The sequence below is a fragment of the Sinocyclocheilus grahami genome, unplaced genomic scaffold (genome assembly GCF_001515645.1).
Source record: "Sinocyclocheilus grahami isolate Dianchi unplaced genomic scaffold, SAMN03320097.WGS_v1.1 scaffold52.1, whole genome shotgun sequence".
Lineage (NCBI taxonomy): Eukaryota > Metazoa > Chordata > Actinopteri > Cypriniformes > Cyprinidae > Sinocyclocheilus > Sinocyclocheilus grahami.
Window position 1 is genome coordinate 458,179 of NW_015505231.1, and position 22,347 is coordinate 480,525.

General features: G+C 37.3%; 3 protein-coding genes across 8 annotated transcripts in view; all 3 read left to right on the forward strand.

Moving 5' to 3' along the window:
* Window positions 1-13,583, forward strand: part of LOC107583257 (nucleosome-remodeling factor subunit BPTF-like) — a 53,397-nt gene extending 39,814 nt beyond the window's left edge. For 5 of the 6 annotated variants that reach the window (XM_016269404.1, XM_016269408.1, XM_016269405.1 and 2 more), the window contains 9 exons: window positions 1,646-2,322; window positions 4,680-4,762; window positions 4,984-5,209; window positions 5,731-6,011; window positions 7,051-7,224; window positions 7,317-7,509; window positions 7,951-8,035; window positions 9,329-9,515; window positions 13,020-13,583. In XM_016269404.1, coding sequence (XP_016124890.1) covers window positions 1,646-2,322; window positions 4,680-4,762; window positions 4,984-5,209; window positions 5,731-6,011; window positions 7,051-7,224; window positions 7,317-7,509; window positions 7,951-8,035; window positions 9,329-9,515; window positions 13,020-13,056 — 1,943 coding nt within the window. In that variant the 3' untranslated portion in view covers window positions 13,057-13,583. Of the gene's footprint in view, window positions 1-1,645; window positions 2,323-4,679; window positions 4,763-4,983; window positions 5,210-5,730; window positions 6,012-7,050; window positions 7,225-7,316; window positions 7,510-7,950; window positions 8,036-9,328; window positions 9,516-12,241 lie in introns of all 6 variants that reach the window. The other variant, XM_016269407.1, reaches the window with a different exon arrangement.
* A 1,357-nt stretch (window positions 13,584-14,940) lies between these two features.
* On the forward strand, window positions 14,941-17,870 carry LOC107583298 (importin subunit alpha-1-like). The gene is made up of 8 exons (XM_016269476.1): window positions 14,941-15,014; window positions 15,106-15,207; window positions 15,303-15,443; window positions 16,105-16,368; window positions 16,465-16,698; window positions 16,791-16,973; window positions 17,231-17,380; window positions 17,622-17,870. The coding sequence occupies exons 2-8, from the start codon at window positions 15,142-15,144 to the stop codon at window positions 17,709-17,711; spliced, it is 1,128 nt and encodes a 375-aa protein (XP_016124962.1). The 5' UTR covers window positions 14,941-15,014; window positions 15,106-15,141; the 3' UTR covers window positions 17,712-17,870.
* Window positions 17,871-18,041: 171 nt separating this feature from the next.
* Window positions 18,042-22,347, forward strand: part of LOC107583299 (E3 ubiquitin-protein ligase SMURF2-like) — a 42,746-nt gene continuing 38,440 nt past the window's right edge. The window contains exon 1 of the mRNA XM_016269477.1: window positions 18,042-18,479. Coding sequence (XP_016124963.1) covers window positions 18,428-18,479 — 52 coding nt within the window. The 5' untranslated portion in view covers window positions 18,042-18,427. The remainder of the gene's footprint in view (window positions 18,480-22,347) is intronic.

Genomic DNA, 22,347 nt, shown 5'->3' on the forward strand with positions numbered 1-22,347 from the left:
TAATAATAAAAATTTTGCCTAATTTCAAAACACCACCACACACCACTGTGGACAGACAATTGACTGTTCACAAAGATGGTCTTTACGGTCCTCCTTAGTTACTGTTGCTATCCCTGACAAACAATGCTGCTCTCACACTACACTCATGTTCTCACGCAGTGAAAAATACATCGCAGAGCATAGAGGAACTGACACCGTGCCGACAGACAGGACAGAGCAGGTTACTTCTGGTATGAAACAAGGTTTCAGGACTCTCAGCTTTCAAATTTTTATTTAGTGGTTAGAGACTTGTAACACGAAGGTCGTGGGTTCGAGTCTCGTGTCCGGCAGGGATTGTAGGTGGGGGGAGTGAATATCCAGCACTCTCTCCACCTTCAATACCACGACCGAGGTGAGACCCTTGAGCAAGGCACCGAACCCCCAACTTCTCCCGGGCACCGCAGCATTGGCTGCCCACTGCTCCAGGTGTGTGTTCAAGGTGTGTGTGTGTGTTCACTACTGTGCGTGTGCACTTGGATGGGTTAAATGCAGAGCACAAATTCTGAGTATGGGACACCATACTTGGCTACACGTCACTTCACTTTAATGTGTCGTGACCGATCACTGTATTGCCTCAATTCAAACACGTGAACCGATTGTCTTTTCATATGTACTTAAAGCACGAAATAAACATGAATAAACATCAGAAAGTATTTTATTTCAACCGAGAAACACACCATTTTTCAAGTTTAAGTCCACCGAAGTTAATCTACTCTCCTGTCTGATTTGTGGTTAAGGCTAGAAGGGATACAGCTGTGGCTACTGGGCATGCGCACATCAGTATAGCATCATTATTATCACACTGTAAAACAATAATTACTGTCTTTGCATTATTGTTTAGGGTTGGGGTAGGTGTAGACATTAATAAAACACAATCTAATCCACCTTTTTCTGAACGCGGAAGTTACGTCGGAATGGAACAGGGCTTTACATTTCCGGTCTCTGGTGTTTCTAGTCTAGTTTACATATTTTCCGAGTCGACAAAATAACGTGAAACCTATGAAAATGGTTTAAAGCACGAAATAAACATGATTAAACATCAGAAAGTATTTTATTTCAACCGAGAAACACACCATTTTTCAAGTTTAAGTCCACCGAAGTTAATCTACTGTCCTGTCTGATTTGTGGTTAAGGCTAGAAGGGATACAGCTGTGGCTACTGGGCATGCGCACATCAGTATAGCATCATTATTATCACACTGTAAAACAATAATTACTGTCTTTGCATTATTGTTTAGGGTTGGGGTAGGTGTAGACATTAATAAAACACAATCTAATCCACCTTTTTCTGAACGCGGAAGTTACGTCGGAATGGAACAGGGCTTTACATTTCCGGTCTCTGGTGTTTCTAGTCTAGTTTACATATTTTCCGAGTCGACAAAATAACGTGAAACCTATGAAAATGGTTTAAAAATAGCACATGGCGCCATAGTTCCATCACTTTAGAGCAGTGGTCACCAACATGGTGCCCGTGGACACAAATGTTTCATTATTGCAGTCCTTATTGTTAGTCCCTGTTGTATAAATCTACCAGCTTTAATTCTTTGCCTGTATTAATGCCGTTCTCAATGACTGAGTTCCAATACATTTTCTCTTTCTCTCTTTAGCTGCTCGTCTTGCTCCACAGCCCCAACCTCCGACCTTGCTTCCTCCCACATCATCTGTCCCTCCATCACAGCCTGCCCAGCAAGCACCCACCCCAGTCCCAAACGCAGTCGTTCCCCAACCGACTCCATCTGTACAGCCGCACCTGCCCGTACAGCTCCGACCTCAACCCCAGGTCCTTCCTCAAACATCAGTCCCGCCCCCTACACCCGTCCCCGCCCCCACCCCACAAATAGCACGGGTGACGGCCACCGCACCCCTACAACAGATCACCACCCTCCCCATCACCCAGACCACCGTTACCAAAGTCCAGCCCCAGATCCAGCTCCCCCCGCAGCTCCTCAGCGTCCCCGGGCTCCAGCAGCAGGTCATCTCCCACATCCAGAGTCAGGTAGTGGCCCAGATTCAAGCTCAGGTCCAGCAGGTCGGTACCACGGCCGGGATTCCCCAGCAGATCAAACTGCAACTGCCCATTCAGATCCAGCAGCAGGGCGGAGGGCAAGACCAAGCGCACCAGATCCAGAATCTGGTGACCATCCAGACGGCCAGCGTACAGGAGCAGCTCCAGCGCATCCAGCAGCTCTGCGAACAGCAGCAGCAGCAGAAGAAGAAACAGCAGGAGGCTAAGAGAGAGCAGGCCCAGCAGCACGTCAGCCAGAGCGAGCTGATACAGAAACAGGTCAGGACGCAAGTATGTGACTCCAGAATGATTTGACTTTAAGAAACATGGGATATTATGTAAACCTTTAGGATACATTCACACAGCAGCATGTTGTGTTAAGAATCGCTCTTTTCAAAATGATTTTTATCTGAAATTTATAGGCTTTGCAACCAAATTTTAAGAACGAGTTCAGCTTAGGGCTGCACGATTAATCGAATGCGATTGTCATGCGTATCTTGTCAGTAAAGCCGGTTCTGTGATTAGTAGTAAATATCCAGCACGTGCTTTCAGATGGAGCAGCGTTTACTACACAGTTCACCGACAAGCTACGCAAAATCGTGTTCATAATCGCGCGATTATGAAATCGAAGAAATCGTTCTGCGATTATCAAAGCTGTTTGCTTAGCTTGTCGGTGAACTATGGCTCTGTGTAGTAAATGCTGCTCCATCTGAAAGCACGTGAAAATACCACATTTAATAACATGTTTTTACTCAACTCACTTCATAACGTCAGTCGAGTGTTTGAAATAAATCCTTCTGTGAGATGATGTGGCTTCTTACACAGAATAAGGCATGCAACATATTTCATAGTATTCTAAGCAGTGATAAAGGCATTGCATTATTATATACTTTATTATAATAAAAATTATAATAAGACTAACTCGGATAAACCATATATTGTCGTAGTCGTGTGTTTATTAGTCACGTTAAATTAATGAAGGCAGTCTTCTGGCATCTTCTGTTTATTCAGCAACCGCTATAGGCATTTCCTGGGTTTCTTCTGCGGGGCGTATTTGGAGTTTTAGCACGAGAGTGCCCTCTGGCCTTCGGATGGAGATTTACTGCTGATCACAGAAGCGTGCTTCACTGGAAGATACGCATGATAATCGCAGCTTCTGCCAAATCGCGATTTGTCGCCTTTGCGATTTAATTTCGGTTAATCGTGCATCCCTAGTTCATCTGATATTTTTTGTTATCTGTCACTATGTTTAGAGGCGTTACTCGTTAGTTGATTAAGCATGCGTGAATTGATACACTGCAATGAGCCGTAGTTAATTGAAGCATTTAATTATTAAAATGTAAGGCTATGTTAATTTGTTAATTAATTGTTAATTTTATTCCAATGCTTCTTGGATGGAATGAAAGGTTTAATTCAAATTCTTAAAAAATAAATTTTTTATATATTGTAATTAAAAAAATTGTTGAGTTCCTGTGAGTCCTTAATGCTTTATTTATATATATATATATATATATATATATATATATATATATATATATTCAGTTTGATAAATTATATATATATATATATATATATATATATATATATATATATATATATTCAGTTTGATCAATTTAAGGTCATAACATTTTTTTAAATATTTTTAATGGTAACAAATGGAACAAAAGTCTTTATTTATTTAACGGGATTGCGATATGGCCTAATATGATCATTAAACTGCAGGAGGTGATGATTTAAATAAATGTGAGTGCTGCACTTTTCAGACTCTTGAAACACATTATTGTATTTTCAATAATAAATCCAATTTTGATCAACCTTTATTTCATATGTATTGATATGTTAGTACATAAACCAATTTCAATACATGTGTGTGTATTTAATAAAAGATATTTAGGTATTTTGAATTATTAGTTACCCTGTTTTGCCGTTAAATGTGTGCTTCACTTATTGAGTTACAAACCAGTTAAAGTATCTGAGATACATGATTACTATCCGTACAAATCCTAATGGATTTAGAAGTGCAAATCCTGTCCTGCTTGATTTCCCACTAAATGTATGCATTTACTAGGAAACGTTCAATTTAAGGTCATAACATTTTTTTAAATATTTTTAATGGTAACAAATGGAACAAAAGTCTTTATTTATTTAACGGGATTGCGATATGGCCTAATATGATCATTAAACTGCAGGAGGTGATGATTTAAATAAATGTGAGTGCTGCACTTTTCAGAATCTTGAAACACATTGTATTTTCAATAATAAATCCAATTTTGATCAACCTTTATTTCATATGTATTGATATGTTAGTACATAAACCAATTTCAATACATGTGTGTGTATTTAATAAAAGATATTTAGGTATTTTGAATTATTAGTTACCCTGTTTTGCCGTTAAATGTGTGCTTCACTTATTGAGTTACAAACCAGTTAAAGTATCTGAGATACATGATTACTATCCGTACAAATCCTAATGGATTTAGAAGTGCAAATCCTGTCCTGCTTGATTTCCCACTAAATGTATGCATTTACTAGGAAACGTGACATTACAGTAGTTACAATCTTGATCGATGGTGCTTCATGTTGTTTTGAAACTTTTGAGTTAACATTTAAACGCTTCTTTTTGTTTTTTTGCTTAGGTGGCTCAGAAGCAGAATGTGGCCATAGAGCAGTTAAAACAGAAGAAAACCATGACCCCTGCTGAGAGAGAGGAGAACCAGAGGTAAACACTTTCTATATGTTGTTGAGCGCCCTTTTTCCTACTTTCCAAGTTACTTTTTCAGTGATTTTAAATTCCAGCTAACATGAAGCATTATTTAGACTCGTTATATTTGTAACGTGTGCACCCCAGATAATCCACTGAAGCTGTATTTATGGGAGTCTTATTTAAGAATCGACTGACTTTAATCAACCTAATCCAGTGTGTTTTGTCTGTCCGGGCAGGATGATTGTCTGTAACCAGGTGATGAAGTTCATCCTGGATAAAATCGATAAGGACGAGAGGCAGGCGGCCAAAAAGAGGAAACGGGAGGAGTCTGTGGAGCAAAAGCGCAGCAAGCAGAACGCCAGCAAGCTGTCAGCTCTGCTCTTCAAACACAAGGAGCAGCTCAAGGCTGATATCCTGAAGAAAAGAGCTCTGCTTGATAAAGAACTACAGCTGCAAGTGCAGGTGAGAGGAACAGGAAGTGCAGGAAGTTTTAACAGATTAACAGATGAATAAATAATACATACAATTAATATTCAATATTTCTTGAGCAGCAAATCAGCATATTAAAGTGATTTCTGAAGGATCATGTGACACTGAAGACTGGAGTAATGATGCTTCAAATTCAGTTTTGCATCACAGGAATAAATTACATTTTAAAGCATGTTATTTTAAATTGATATAATATTTCAGAATAATACTGTTATTACCAGGTGAGTATGATAGACTTCCTTTGAAAACATGAAAAAAATCTTTTGACTGCAAATTTTGTCAGGTAGTGTGTTCGCATACACTAATTAATGACCATTTTTCCTCGTTTATGACGATCTATGGGAATTTGGCAATAGAGACGAATGCTTTCATTGCACGCCCACATCTCGGCTTTACTCACACACACTCTATTAACACCACATCAGACTTGCCAAAGAGACAGCTGAAGCTACATTGCGCATGTCGAGTCATTGTCATGTTGTCTTTCATTGCAGGAGGAGCTGAAGCGCGATCTCATTAAACTGCGGCGGGAGAAGGAGAAAGCTCAGGTTGCGGCTGCGGCTGCAGCTGCACAAGCTGCTGCGGCCGCCAGTGCACACGTCTCCTCGCACACAGCCACGGTCACGTCCCCCTCCTCCTCACACAAACGCAAGCGGGATGAGGAGAGAGACGCCTCCAAGTACAAACGCAAAAAGATGATCTCCACTACCTCAAAGGACAGCAAGAGGGACATCAAGCTATACTGCATCTGCAAGACGCCCTACGATGAGTCCAAGTATGACAACTTTACTGTCCTGCAATTTTATTTTATTTTTATTTTTTTTCTTCTTTTATTTTTTCTGTTAGGAATTCCTTTTCTCTGTTTTGTGTTTATCACTTCATTTTGAATATTTACACTAGAAGTTAACATTTTTGGCTTGAAAATATAAACGTATAATAAGATTTTAAAAGGAGACAATATATCTGTTTGTCAGTTGTTGTTTTTTATCTGTTAGGTGCTAATAATTTTATCTGTTAGGTGCTAATATATATATTTTTTCTTTAATTACACTAAATTAAAAATATAAATATAAACATACATTAAGATTTTAAATATACCTATTTGATCAGGTGTTTTTTTTTTTTTTATCTGTTTGCATTTAGATTTAGTTATTACTTATTATTTTCTTTAATAATTTAATAATAATAGTAAGTATTTTGGCTTAAAAAATATAAACGTTCACCGAGACGAAAATAGAGAGAGACACAAAATTTAATTTAAACATGTTATTATATTTTAATATTCTGAGTGTTTTGGCATTAAAACATGCACATAAACTAAGATTTTAAAAAGGATACAATATACCTATTTTTGCCGAAAAACTCAATGTAATGTAAAACTATTTTTTGCATCCCAACTTTTTCAGATTAAGTCTGGTGTGAATTTTTTGTGGATATTTTATACTTTTGTGTTTGGATTAGGAAAAAAATTGTGCTAGAAATATTTTTTCCGTTTTTTTTTTTAATTTTGAAAATAATTTCCAGTTGGTACAAGACTTGTTCGAACACAGTGAAAAACTGTTAAACATCATAATTCTTGCATACTTCACAAGATAATTCACTTTAAATTCACAATTTTGGTAAACCAGTACACTTCGGTGTAATTTGCTTCTGAAGCTCAAACAGTTGAGCATTTGGCAGAATGCATACATTTAAATGTAAATCATGCTACTGAAGCTGTAAAAATACGAATATGGTTTTTCATGAAAGACATGATATATATGAAAATCAGTTGGATGTGAGATGAATCTAATGTTGGTACGCTGTTGATGCAGGTTCTACATTGGTTGTGACCTCTGCTCTAACTGGTATCATGGAGAGTGTGTGGGCATCACCGAGAAAGAGGCCAAGAAGATGGACGACTACATCTGTTCAGAATGTAAACGAGCTCAGGAGGGAAGCACAGAGGAGCTCTACTGCATCTGCAGAACTCCATACGACGAGTCCCAGTAACCACATACCTGCAGTTTCATCACATCTGTTTCAAAAGCTGCATGTAGAAGCATGTTTTCTGATATGTTCGTGCCTGCTGCTTCTTCAGGTTCTACATCGGTTGCGATCGCTGTCAGAACTGGTACCACGGGCGCTGCGTGGGCATCCTACAGAGCGAAGCCACACATATCGACGAGTATGTGTGCCCGCAGTGCCAGTCTACAGAGGATGCCATGACGGTCTTGACTCCACTCACAGATAAAGACTACGAGGGGCTGAAGCGGATCCTGCGCTCCTTGCAGGTTCGTATGGCGTCTTGGCTGTTTGGAATTTTAGAGCCGGGGTTTAGTTTGGAATGGGACACAATGCAGAAGTGTTTCATTGATTTTAACCCTTAAATTGGTTTAGTTATAATCATAAAAAAGCAAGCGATTGTCTGGTTTGAATAAACTTCACCATTAGCTGCTTTACAGAAAACACTTGTATGGCACTGCACGATATTTAAATTATAGTTCAACCAAAAAGGAAAAATCTGTCATCATTTACTCGCCCTCATGTTGTTCCAAGACACTGAGTTTCTTTCTTCTGTGGAACATAAAAGACGATATTTTGAAAAATGTGGGTAACCAAACTGTTTCAGTTTCCATTGCCTTTTATTGTATGGTCAAAAAATATAATGGAAGCCAATAGGAACTGAAATCGTGTGAATCTCATAATCATTGTATATGTTTTCTATATGTTAGTCCCATAAGATGGCGTGGCCATTCCTGGAGCCAGTGGATGCGAATGATGCTCCAGATTATTATGGGATCATCAAGGAACCGATGGGTAAGAGTTTTTGTTTGCCTCTTTTGAATGACCAGAGTCGGTGACTATGACTGTTTGGTTATATGTACATTTCTGTTAAAGTTTTATTAAGGTAGTTCTTAATAGTGGTCGACCGATATTGTTTTTTTTTTTGACAGCCGATATCTTGGAAAGCGGGGGGGGCGATATAAAGCCTATATAATTTGTTTTTAATTAATATTTAAGAAATGGATTAAAAAATAAATGTGTAAAATAAACATACTTATACTTTAGATGACAAAGTATTTTTCACAAATAAATAAATATTTAATAAAAATATAATTAAAAAGTAAGTAAACACTTTAACCAACAGGGCACTCGGTATTCTGGGAAGTTTGTGTGCATTGGGAATCATATTTTTCAAATAAAGCCAAGGTAACGCTCATTTTACATACAGCACACAGTGAAAATGACATGAATATGATAGGGGGCAAATGCATAAAGCGCAGCATAATTTGAAATCACAAGTTTAAAGTTTAAAGCATTCAATTCACACGGACCGACCGTCACGCAGAGAACACGCGATCATGCAGGTCATATGCACACTTCACAAAATCTCACAACTAGATTCGACTAAGTTTGCAAGGTTTTTTTAATTAAATGTCCATTAGTCATTCAAAGATTTGTTTAAATTATGTAAATGCGTATTTGCTGAATGCTGACAACGAGAAAGTATTATAATGTTTGCCTTTCTATTACTAATATATCGTTATAATACTTTTTGTATACATTAATTCCTTTGTTTAACCATTCTATCTGATTTTTAGACAAACTTCTATCCGTATTAGACAGAACTGTTAACAACGACAGTAAACGAGGGAGAATGTGAGCACTGTGTGCCGTCAAAATAAAAGTCCCGCCTCAAACACATTGGCCAAACAGAAAAACGTATCGGCCGATGCCGATATTTGAAAAATGCCAAATATCGTCCGATGTATCGGCCTTGGCGATATATCGGTCGACCACTAGTTCTTAAAATATCATTATATTATATCATTATGAGTTAATTATAAGTAATGCTTTGAAGAATTAGCATTTTATCTCTGTTTAGTAGTGATTTCCATTATTTTCTGTTATCTGCAGACCTTTCTACAATGGAGGAGAGGTTACAAAATATCATCCGATGTATCGGCCTTGGCGATATATCGGTCGACCACTAGTTCTTAAAATATCATTATATTATATCATTATGAGTTAATTATAAGTAATGCTTTGAAGAATTAGCATTTTATCTCTGTTTTAGTAGTGATTTCCATTATTTTCTGTTATCTGCAGACCTTTCTACAATGGAGGAGAGGTTACAGAATCGCTTTTACAGCAAACTCACAGAGTTCGTAGCGGACATGACCAAAATCTTCGACAACTGCCGCTACTACAATCCCAGCGACTCGCCTTTTTACCAGTGTGCTGAGTTCCTGGAGTCTTTCTTTGTACAGAAACTCAAAGCTTTCAAAGCAAGCAGGTAACATCTGCTCCCATGCATACAATGTAGCAGCATAGGATGGTTTTATTTTTTTATTTTAAGCTACGTATTTAGTAGGGGTGCAACGGTTCAACTTACTCACGGTTCGGTTTTAGAGTCACGGTTTTGGTACGGTTCGGTATGTGCTATGTTTAGGGAAAAAACTATATTGTCAAATAAAAATAAAGAAAATAAGAACAAATAATCTTAACTACAAGCAACAGCACAAATAAATAAACAGTGAAAAAAGATACAAATAAAATTAACAGCACTTTTCAGTTTTTTTTAGGTAGGTCTAATATAGTTTTTAGGTACAGAAATTGAATAAATCAAATGTAAAATAACATTGCATATTTGACTGTATAAATTAAAGATGAATGCATACAATGTAGCAGCATAGGATGGTTTTTAGGATATTTAAAGATTAGTTTAAATTCTGTCATTTACTCACCAACCAACATCACTTTAAGAAAGACTAAAACCGATAGAGATGAATGCTTGTCTTGTAAAACTAATTTAAATGATTTAAAAATATTCATTCTAAATCATATATATATATATATATATATATATATATTTTTTTTTTTTATATTAAACAGTGAAAAAAGATACAAATAAAATTAACAGCACTTTTCAGTTTTTTTTAGGTAGGTCTAATATAGTTTTTAGGTACAGAAATTGAATAAATCAAATGTAAAATAACATTGCATATTTGACTGTATAAATTAAAGATGAATCCTTATTAAAGTTACAAAAGTTATTCAATCAAGAGCAGTAAGTGATTTCAGTGTTGTTGCTGTTTGATTAACTTTACGAAAGTGCTGTCACTTTAAGAGAACGCACTGATCCAGTGCACTGATACTGTACGTTCAGCCGACTATGTCTGCTAGGATACTCACCAAGACGGGCATTTTGACATAATTTTTGTGTGAATTTGTCCATTCAAACACAATACTTCACAGAGAGCTTAATATTTGCGCGTGTTCTGAGACGCAGGTTCACGCACTTCGGATGAGAGACCACACAGATCTTCTCACTGCGCGCGCGAGTTCACGTCTTCTGGCTCTTTAATATTTAAACTGGTAAGGCTTAAATGAGTTTAGTTTAAACACAGATAGCAACGTGTGCTGTTCAGGTCTCACCTGCACTATCAACACGTGATGACGACATAAATGACAGTTATTCCAGCATAAAGCACCCGCATTGATTAAAGAGTGACTGGTTTGTCCACGTATTGTTTTATTTTTCTCTCTCATCACTCTTGTTGTAAAGTATTGGGAAGCCAGAATTTGTATCCATCAACAGAAACATGCATTAGCCGAACTCTAACAAACCATATTACAGATGCATTGTCAGATTTAAGTTGAACCGCGGTCCTAGTGTATGCCGAACCATGTGTGGAGAACGGTACGGTTCAATTTTTTACCGAGAACCATTGCACCCCTAGTATTTAGAGTAATTATCCAGAAAATACATTAAATATGTTTTTGTCGTCTATCAAAAGTACTGTTAACCAGGTAGTTTGAAAATGGTCATTAGGGCCTTTCGCACCGTGGGAACCTTTTCATAGTACCAGAACTAATTGTGGAGCTACGCACTTTTTGGTGTTTTCGCACTGCCGGAACTGGGTGCGATTTTAGTACCGGACTGCCTTTTTCGAGAACCAAATTAGCTCCTTATCCGGAGCAGGGTCTAACCAGCACAACTGGTACTAATCGTGACGTAAGTAGACATTGATTGGCCAAACGCGTACGAATAATCGTGACGAAAGTAGACATGTATGGGCCAACCGCGCACAAACCCCCCTCACCCGCCATGATTTAAAACGCCATGTAAACATACTGTAAGCATTGTGTCAACTTATTTTGCAAGCATGGAGAACAGCAATAGATGGACGGACGCTGAAGTGCAGGCACTTGTAGCAAATGTAGCACTGCCAGTTGTCGTTACGGATTCTTAGTCCTCCTTTCCATTCTTTCAATCGCTTTACGTATACGTCGACTTTCCATGTCCATTATTGTGAAACTCGCGAAACACAACAAAAACGCCGCTCCTATCACAGCGTCCTCCATCCTCCTGTTGTTAATGTTGTTCTTCTTTGTTTCTGTTGTTGAACGCTGCGCACAAATGACGTCGCTGTCGACCGGCTTACGTCACTTCTTAGTACACACTGTCGGTGCGAATGCAGCCCTTTAAATAGTACAGGGAAATAGTTTGCGCAAAATCGTCCCAGTACTTTAGTACTGTACATTTAGTTCTGGAACTAAAGCGGTGCGAAAGGTCCTAATATCGATTTAAAAATCGGTCAAACCGATTATCTGTTTATATAAAAGGCTGTTACAGTGGTTTTACCACAGGTAAGGTGTTTTTAAGCCATAGTATTAGTTTTTTCATACTAAATTTGTAGCTGCATTTTACTTTATAGTTTGCTCTCGTGTTGATTTCACAATTTTCATTAGTCTTTTCCATTGCATTGGCTTACATCACATTTTGTTTAGTATCTGCTTGTCTTCATGTACATTGTTTTCACACTATGAATGTTTCTGCTTTGAATATTTTTTTTTAACTCAAGAGGCAGTATAGTGGTTATCTAACCTTAGATTTCTCTGGCTGGCTTTTCATCCTCTTATTCCTGTCTTATTTCATTGACTGTATGCTGATAACGTAAGTGTTTGTGTTTGTGCTTCATGCATGTCATTCATACAATCCATTATCCTTTCTTGCAGATTGTCATAAGTCATAGTGGCTGAAGGGGCGGAGTCATTCTGTATTAGAGAATCATGGAACTTGCTGTTTTATTAACAGTGGAAACTGATGTACATTTAAGAGAAATGAGAACCTGTCAATAAAAGCCAAAACTCCAGTGAGGCCTTTGACAATCAGAGAGCGGCAGCCATGTTGAAGTACTATGTCTGTGCATTTATGATCCTGTTTTTTTTTTTGTCCCCCATTACGTTTGCTGATCACATGATGTTATTTATGATGTTTACATGGATGCATGATCATATTTATCATGTGGATTGGCTGATTAAATACATTTTAAGACTTTTTCTGTTCAGTTTTATTGTAATGTGCTTCACAACGTGTTAGTTTCAGCTGGTTCGCTGCTCTGTCCAGGTTTTCATTGAGAGGACTCATGCATTGCTGATAGTTTGTGCAACTTTATAACTTGCGCAGAATCTACGCAGTTTCGGTTGGCTTGAATATGAAGCAAAATAAAGAGTTTTAAATCCTTTTATTAGGATTACCATGTTGAAATAAAGGACCATGCTTTAAAAAATGTTTAAATGGTATGTTTTGTTTGTTTTTCATTTCTTCCAAATTTAGATTGAAACCAGCACCAATGTAAATGATTGAAGGCATTCCCGTTGTATTATGTTAACATGGCTTCCATTCCTTTAACCCCCGAGGCTATTTTTCTATGTGCTGTAGATTTCATTTTCCATTTGTGGATGTTCAATAAAACCAAAGGGCTTTTAACCTCATTCTCTCTGTATTCTCTAGGTCTCATAACAACAAACTACAGTCATCAGCTTCATAGAATACAACCACATGCTGTTCTAAATAAACTTTGAACATTTAATTCAAGATGGAGCTCTATCCTAGTCGGCCAGCACCGCACATAGCCACAGCGTTTGGTGGAATATCGGACGTAAAAGCTGTGGGTTCGGCTCAAGAATGGACGGTTTACATTTTTGATTGTTAAAGCAATGAGTTTAGACTGGGATGCTCTCCTATTGGATTTCTCTATGGATTAAATGCCTACAGAAATGTTTTTGTGAGTTTTTAAAACCCTCCGGAATCATGTTTGCATTTTCCAGGAAAGCAGGAGTATATCATGGGTGCACCCGTTTTGTTTTTTTTCCCCCCTTCATATGATTCATCGTACTACTTCAGAAGTGGAATGTGGACGCAATCTACTAATTGGTTTTTAAGCAGTGGGGTAGATCAAGTTGCCTAAACTACGAAGCGTTGCTCTAAAAATGCATCGAGGACTGATGAAAGTGCTAGTCAAGAAAGTATCCTGTTTGTATAACTTGTCTTTTCTTTTCTTTTTTTGTATTACAACTGAAGAAATATTGATGTGTATATGAAACAAATAAATGGAGGGGACAGGATTCTCTCTTCTACATTGATTAAGATGTCTATATTCTTTTCATTGGAAAATGAATAGACCCCTATACAATCTGGCAGTTCATATTGGATTTCTTTTAAAGATGGTGTATTTGTAGATACATAAATGATCTAACACGATTCTGTTTTGTCTAGAAAATTGTGTTAAAAGGCACAAAATAAACCACACATATTTTCTCATGTTTATAGTTAAGGATATACTAATGACAGTAAACATTTTTGTGTTATATTTTGACGTGCACTTTTCCCATCTTACAGAATTTGTATGGCAATAATCATGTTTTGTTCCTATCTCTGATCTTAATAGAATTACACTTCTATAAAGACTTTTTATTACTCTTATTTGTTTGTATACTTGGGATCATTTGTTTCAAGCCTACATATACACTTAGGATCTTCAAATGGTAGTCTAATTAATTAATGAATTCGCCAGTTACTGAGTTATCACTATCAAACAAATAATTTCCTTTTATAAATATGATAATTACGCCATAAAAGGATTGTTTGATTTACAGAAATACGAAATCCTTTTTTTTTTTTGAGTGGGAGACACGATATACGTTACTGTTAATGTAAAATGTTATTTTTTTTCAGCATACAGTGGATATATGCGTTGTGCATACTGTAACACGTGGTGTCAAAGTCTTTCTCTTCCGTACATTCTTCCACTAAGGTTTTTAAATTTTGAAAAAGCCGAGCGTCATCGCCGCTGACCAATCAGAATTAAACTTAGAGCTGTTAGGCCCCGCCCCCTTATCACGCGCATTCCTTTTAACCAAAGTGCTCTCTACCGATTTATTTTAACAGAACGGTATATTTAATAATCCTAACAGCACATCCTTTAATAGCCTTTATATTTATACAAACAATGCAGTATTGTTTAAATGATTGCGGGTAAGTAAATAATAAATAGAAAACAACTATTTGAAACCACTTCTCCAGATTTAACTGAAAATATTTGAAATAATCCGGTTTTTATAAACAGCTGTTATATTTATAGAGACCATTGATTCAGATGATCAAATTAATAAAACGATCAGATGTCAATAACAGAAAGGTCAAATATGAATATATATTTATTAATCATGTAAATATACAAATCTATGTTAATTTGAAGGAAGTTCATTCCCAGAAATCTTGTTCGGCATTCTCGCCAGATCTCGCGTTAATACGTAAGCTACGTCCGCCAGCAGTGTGATTTTTCAAAACGGACCAATAGGAAAAAGCTTTTGCTCGAACGGACCAATGAGATTCTTCGTAGCACGAGTTTAAATGTCTGTTTCGTAAGTCCAGCGCCACAGTCCTTTGGTTAGAAAGCGGTAAGGTCCACTTTTTCAGTCGACTTATAATTTCGTTTTTATATTCATAAGTATGCATTTCTACTTTCTGAGCTGTGTGTGTGTGAGAGAGATACAACTTGTGTTGATATTCTCACGAACGTGTAACTTTATTTCAGGTTGCGATATACTGTGATTGAACAGACGTCTTTAAAATGGCTGCTGCTGCTGAGAACAGTCCACGACTCACTCAGTTCAAAAACAAAGGAAAAGATGTCACCGTAAGCAGTTCTGAGTAAAAAGTGCTGATATCGGTTGTTTTCTTTCAAATACGCCCCAGTTCAGTTCATAAAAGATGTTAAATACTTTAATGTAGGAGCTGAGGCGCCGAAGGATCGAAGTCAATGTTGAGCTTCGTAAAGCAAAGAAAGACGAGCAGATTTTGAAAAGGAGAAACGTGAGCAGTCTACCGGACGAGGCCACCTCTCCTCTTCAAGAGAAAAGCCAGAACTGTCAGGTGTGTAGATGACCCATATTAATGCACGATTCAAAACAGTTTTTTGCCCCACTGTGTGTGTATATATATGTGTGTGTGTGTGATTTTATTAAATTACATTTTGTAAAAAATTTAAATGTTTATTAAAAATAGATTTTTAGTTATCTAAAAATATTAACCAAATAGTAAAATTAAACAAATGTTCAATTATTAAATTAAATATTTATTCATTATTTAAAAAAAATAGATCACTAAAAAATATTTTATTAAATAAATTTAAATGGTTAAAATTGATTTATTCCACTTATTTTTATTAAATTAGAATGTTTGTTAATCTGATTACTTTAAAACCGACTTTTTAAAAAAAAAATTTTTATTCTTATATATGGATTTTATTAATTCTTAACCATTTCAAATATATACGTACAAAAAATTGAGAACCACTTTGCTTTTACAGATTGAATGTCATGGCTTGACTGAGCTCATGACAATTTAACATTGTTTTAATGTAAATGTTTTTTGTCGCAGTAAGGTTAGCAATTTTTTATATATAATAAATATATATATTTTTTTTCGATTGGTTTTAAACTGCTATTGAAATTGTAGTGGGCATACTTTACCAGTAGGTGGCATCAGAGCTTCAGTAATTTTTCCTGACCAACCAGTCTGTCTTCTTCTGCAGTCTGGTTACCTGAGGAACGTCACCTGGACCCTGTCAAACATGTGCCGCAATAAGAACCCTGCACCTCCCCTGGACGCCGTGAAACAGATGCTGCCAACACTTCTCCGTCTTTTGCATCATGAAGATAAGGAGGTGCTGGCGGACACCTGCTGGGCAATCTCATACCTGACCGATGGGCCCAATGAAAGGATCGAGGTTGTGGTGGAAACTGGCGTGGTTCCTCGACTGGTGCAGCTACTGGGATCAGGCGAGCTCTCCATTGTGGTAAGTTGGTGGAAAGTTGTGACACTCATTTGTTCTTTTATAGATAACCTTTTTTTTTATTTTTAAGGTTTATTTTTTTTTTCACTCTTCCTACAGACCCCTTCACTGCGTTCCATCGGAAACATCGTCACTGGTACAGATGACCAGACCCAGGCGGTGATCAGCGCTGGCGCTCTTTCCATGTTCCCTGCTCTGCTGCGCCACCATAAGAACAACATTCAAAAGGAGGTGTCCTGGACCCTGTCCAACATCACGGCTGGCAAGGACTATCAGATTCAGGAGGTCATCAATGCTGGCATTGTGCCTTACCTGGTGGAAGTTCTCCGACGGGTGCGTTGCCACTTGAGCACAGGAGAACACTTGTCTGTGAAGCTGTGACCATGTTTAATTCTGAACTAATTTTCCTCTCATACTTTATGCAGGGTGACTACAAGACCCAGAAGGAGGCCGTGTGGGCAGTGACCAACTACACCAGCGGAGGCACAGTAGAGCAAGTGGTTTACCTTGTTCAGGCCAACATACTAGAACCCTTGCTGAACCTGCTCTCCACTAAGGACAGCAAAACTATTCTTGTCGTCTTGGATGCAATCAGCAATATCTTTTTGGTATGATTTCGGTTAATGTGAAATATCTATTTTCTGAATGCTTGTTATAGATCTTGAGACATGCATAGATATATTGTTGACCCACGTCTCAACAACTGATGCATAGAACCTTTGTTTTTTTCCCCCATAATGTTTTACTTGGATGTAAAAGACAGTAGTTCCCTCGTAACTTTTAAATATGGGGTTTTATTCTTTTTTTTTTTCCCCCCAGTGTTAAACCTACCATTTTATTTAATCGATTTTATTTATATTTTTAGGCTGGTGAAAAGATTGGTGAGGTTGAAAAGCTGTCCCTGATGATTGAGGAATATGGCGGCCTGGACAAAATCGAAGCTTTGCAATCCCATGAAAATGAAATGGTCTACAAGGCCTCCCTCAACCTCATTGAAAAGTATTTCTCTGGAGAGGTCGGTTGAATGTTAAATCTCTCTCTCTCTCTCTCTCTATCTCTCTCTCTCTCTATATATATATATATATATATATATATATATTACTTGGAATTTGATTTATGCATGTGAGATTATAAATGATTTATAAAATATACATGCATACAAATGTACACACACACTCCTTGTGCATTCTTGGTTTCTTATGCTTAAAAAAACCCCTGCTTTTCCTAAATTCCTGCTTTTTATGTCCGTCTCTCAGGAGGAAGAGGACGAATGCGTTGCCCCCGAAGCGACAACCGATGGCTATGCGTTCCAGATCAGTGAAAGCCAAAGCACTTTCAACTTCTAAATCTCTAAACTGTGATCTCTTTGTATGATTGTTCTGAACATTTCCTCACGCCACTCGTCTTGTTCATGTCTGTCTTTTGTGAGGACCTCGTGTTCCGAGTTGTACATACGAATCTGTTTCAATTTTATTTGTTGTAAATAAAAAAAAAATGGAAAAGAACAAGTGGTTTTTCGTTTGCGTGTCTTGTTTGTCCAAGACTTAAGTCTAAATAAAGTGTAAAAGTAAGTGATTCCAGTAGACATGATGACAGCCAGAGATAGATAGAGCGCTATGAATAAGAAGCGGGTGTGAGGTCACAGTTTGGGCGGTTTTAGTGGCTCAGCAGATGCCAGACACCTTACAAACCACATTTCCTCAATCCAGTCGCCTGTAGCGATACCATTCCCTCAAGGTCTCCTTGGAACGGCAGCAGAAGCCGAGCGCGGCTCGTTCGTGGAAAATGCGTTGATCTCCAGGAGGTCTTTGTAAGCCGACCTTTTGAGAGAACGTCGTGGATTCACTTTCGCAGACGCTAGTAGTACTAGGAGCGCGTTAAAGCCGCGGCGCGAGCGTGTATGCATGTAGACATGGCAGGGCTGTGCACATCCGGGCCACAGGACCGTGACTCCATTATTTTCTGTTCCCTGTGAAACTGGCGTTGAGGGCAACCAAAAAGCGACTCTATAACATATCCGACTCGTTTTCTGTAGTAATCAGCCTGGATAAGGGTCAAGGACATGTCTAATCAAGGAGTTAGAAGAAATGGACCCGTTAAGTTGCGTTTAACAGGTAAGGAATTTGCGACATCGACACAGTTTCATCTGAAACTGGCTAACAGCTATTGCTGTAAGTCATTGGGATTTTCTGTCTTTACATGTGGGCTTTATGTTTAAAAGGACTCTGTAGAGTGTTAAATTGTCAGATAATACATGTTTATTTTCTTTATTATGGCCGAAACTGTTGTTTTGTTGCAGCGCTGTGTTCTTCAGCAGGCTGGGGCAGCGTCGTAATGAGCGCGAACGCAGCAATTAACGTTACAGTCATTGTTTACGTTCTCTAAGTTGCGCTGCGGCTATCGTTAGCGAGCTTATTAAAGCGAAAACACTCGGCTACATACTCGCGGATCCAGGGATTTTAAAGATTAGCCATCGGCTCTGCGAACAATATGGCTTATGGACATACATTCGGTGTAGTAATTTACAAAACGCGCAGATTTCAAGCGTAACGTTACTTTTTATGGAGCCATTTGCGGCCAATGTAAAATGAGGCTAAAATAATGCTAGGCTGCAAGGGTTTAATCTCTTCGTTGTATTTGAAATGTTTGTTTGTTTGTACACTAATTAGGCTACTAGGTAGCGGGGATTAACCAAATAGAGGCGTGTTTATGAAAATGAAGAGTAATATCGATTTTACACACACACCTATAAAATGCCAGTGGATGCTACTGTTAAAAACAACGTTGTTAATATATTGACCGACAGTCGGTTTGACCGATATTTTGTAGATACTGTAACTTAATCCGTTATCGGTTTCTTAATATAGGTCTACTAAATAAATGCCTTTTTTCCCTGCAAATTTCTTGGGGACTTTCTTCCCCGTTTTATAACCTGGGTTACTGTTAAAATGTGTTTACAAATTGCAGTTATTTACATTTGACAATATCCACAATGTGTATGCTTTTGTTTTTATACTTGTAACAAGTTACAGTGTCGAAACGTAGTGAAATAATGAAAAATTGGTTCTTCGTGTCTATTATTTGAAACTTAAATCTTTGAATTTGGTATTGTCCTACAAAAAAATATTGTCGATCTGTAATTTGTGAGTACTATGAATTTTCACAATATATATCTTCACTGTAACCATGAAGTACAGGTTTCACTTTAGAAAATTAAAATGTTTAAATATTTTAACCAATATACAAATGAAGAGTTCTGATGCAAAAGCCTCTAAGTGCCATGTGAAATTTTCTTCTAAAATTCGTATTTTTCTCGGACTTCCATATTTGTGTTCAGTTTTCTTGGGGACTTTCTTCCCCGTTTTATAACCTGGGTTACTGTTAAAATGTGTTTACAAATTGCAGTTGTTTACATTTGACAATATCCACAATGTGTATGCTTTTGTTTTTATACTTGTAACAAGTTACAGTGTTGAAACGTAGTGAAATAATGAAAAATTGGTTCTTCGTGTCTATTATTTGAAACTTAAATCTTTGAATTTGGTATTGTCCTACAAAAAAATATTGTCGATCTGTAATTTGTGAGTACTATGAATTTTCACAATATATATCTTCACTGTAACCATGAAGTACAGGTTTCACTTTAGAAAATTAAAATGTTTAAATATTTTAACCAATATACAAATGAAGAGTTCTGATGCAAAAGCCTCTAAGTGCCATCTGAAATTTTCATCTAAAAGTAGCATTTTTATCAGGCTTCTATGTTTAGGTTCAGTAATTTTACTGTATAGGTCCTTTTCTATGCAATTAAAGTGAAATAACTGAACATAAATATAGGAGCCTGATAAAAATACTCATTTTAGACAGATTTCAGATGGCGTTTAGAGGCTTTTGCATCTGAACTCTTCAGATGTTTTTTTACATGTACAATATGATGACTTTTAGTTATTGTTTTATTACTATTTTTTTTTTACACTAATATAAATAGCTTAGGCCTAATTCTTTTTAGTGCAATGTTAAAGACATGATATGCATTATGGATGTTTTTATTAATGACTTTTTATTTAATTTTTTCATTTATTTGGCCTGCGACTGTTAAATGTTACTAATTTCTTCAGAATGAATGGTTGTTGCATAAAAAGATGAGTAATTTATGCAAACAATAAGTAAGTTGCGTTTCCTGTGAACGCTGCTGTTTCCTGTTGAACTCTTAGTTGTGTTGTTGCGTGATGTTTTCTTAAAGACCCACCAAATGGCAGTAAGACCCTATGTTGAAGAATCAAAAATATGAATATCAATGAAAAACATTAGTCAACCCGGTGATCGGTCTGTCTCTATGAGAGTTTCTGTTGGTGACCTCAGGGAATGCTTTCCACAATGAAGCATACCGTGCAGTGAAATCAACCTCCAGGTATGCAGCAGGATGTTGTAGTATTCATCATGACCCAGCAGTGCGGTTGTGGGAGGAAGCAGCAGTCTGTGAGACTTGAGAGATTCGTCTGTGGGGTTGTGGAGATGTCTGGCGCTCACATATAGAAAGAGCCCATTTTCCTCCCTGGTTGCTGTTGCACCCTTAAATGAGCTATTTTCACTGCGCCGTGGGTTGGAATGAGGATAACTTTTACAATGACTAACCTGCTGTCATCTCGCAGCTTCCCACCGGTTCTCAGTGCTGCACTATTTACGAGATTATCCTAGTTGCACCACAGTGCAACTCAGTTTTCTGGAATCAAGGCATCCTGATTGGTTGAAAGCCTTTTAATGTCTCTCTGATGGTTTTTTATTATTAAAAATTTTTTTTTGCAATGGCTGTTGTACATGTACGCCGAACAAAATTTGGTGTAGAAACCGTTTTCACTTGGTAATTGCTATTACGTTTCATTGTAACTGTTTGTGAAACATAAGTAACACATTGAATTAAATGTGATTTTGAAGTAGAAAAACGGAAAAGTTATTTTTATAACAGTGTACGGCTTTTTTATGTCCAGTGCAAGCCATTTAACTGAGGAAAAATCACTATAATGCACAACCTTTCCAGGCTAAATGCTTTAATGGAGTATTATTGCTGGATTATTGTGATAATTTGTTCAATTTGTGATTCCTGAGCCCACTTTTAAGTATGGCCAGTTCCTAGTGATCTTACACCCTTCATTACTTTGTACAATTTTGTCATTATACTTTCTTAAAAGGATCGTTGACCCAGAAATCCAAATTAATTTATTCACCCTCACGTCTTGCGAAACCTGTATGACTTTTTTTTCTTCTGTGAAATACAAAAGGAGAATAACAAGCTCCAAAAACACAAAAAATCCCCATAATGCACCATTAAAGTAACTTGTGTGTTGTATTTCAAGTCTTCTGAAGCCATACAATAGCTTTGAAAGAAATGTAGCTTATTCACTGAACGTGTTGCTTAACAGCCATTCAGTTTGAATATAAGAGAGCAGATTGCTATAAATACCTCCTTTTGTGTTACGTGAAAGTAAGTCGTACAGGTTTCAGAAGACACAAAGAGTGAGTAAATGATGACAGAATTGTACTTTTTTGGCGTGTTTAATCAAATGCTTTATTAAACATTTAAGTACAGTTTAGCAAGTTAGTTTTTGCTTACTGAATCATGTTGGAGATGAAGAGGATCTCATGCTTTCTGAACCTTTCTTGGTCTTGTTATTGGTAACGGATGACAACATTTCTGCTGTAATCCTCTAGGTCACTTTAGTTTGATGCAAACAGCTAAACAAACACGAGATGACAGCGGCCATGTTTGATGTGCCTCCAGGATCAGCGCTCCGGCAAATTCCAAGTCTTTCCACTCGTTGCAAGCAGCCAAATGAAATATTTAAGCTTGCGCTGTGTCTGATGGAGTGAGGTAGAGAGGAAAGGACAATTAGAGCTGTAGTCTTATGTTTACTGCGGTAGACTGCTGTTCAATGTCTGTTTCTGGTGGTAATAAGCTGATATCATTGCTTGGTAATTAATAAA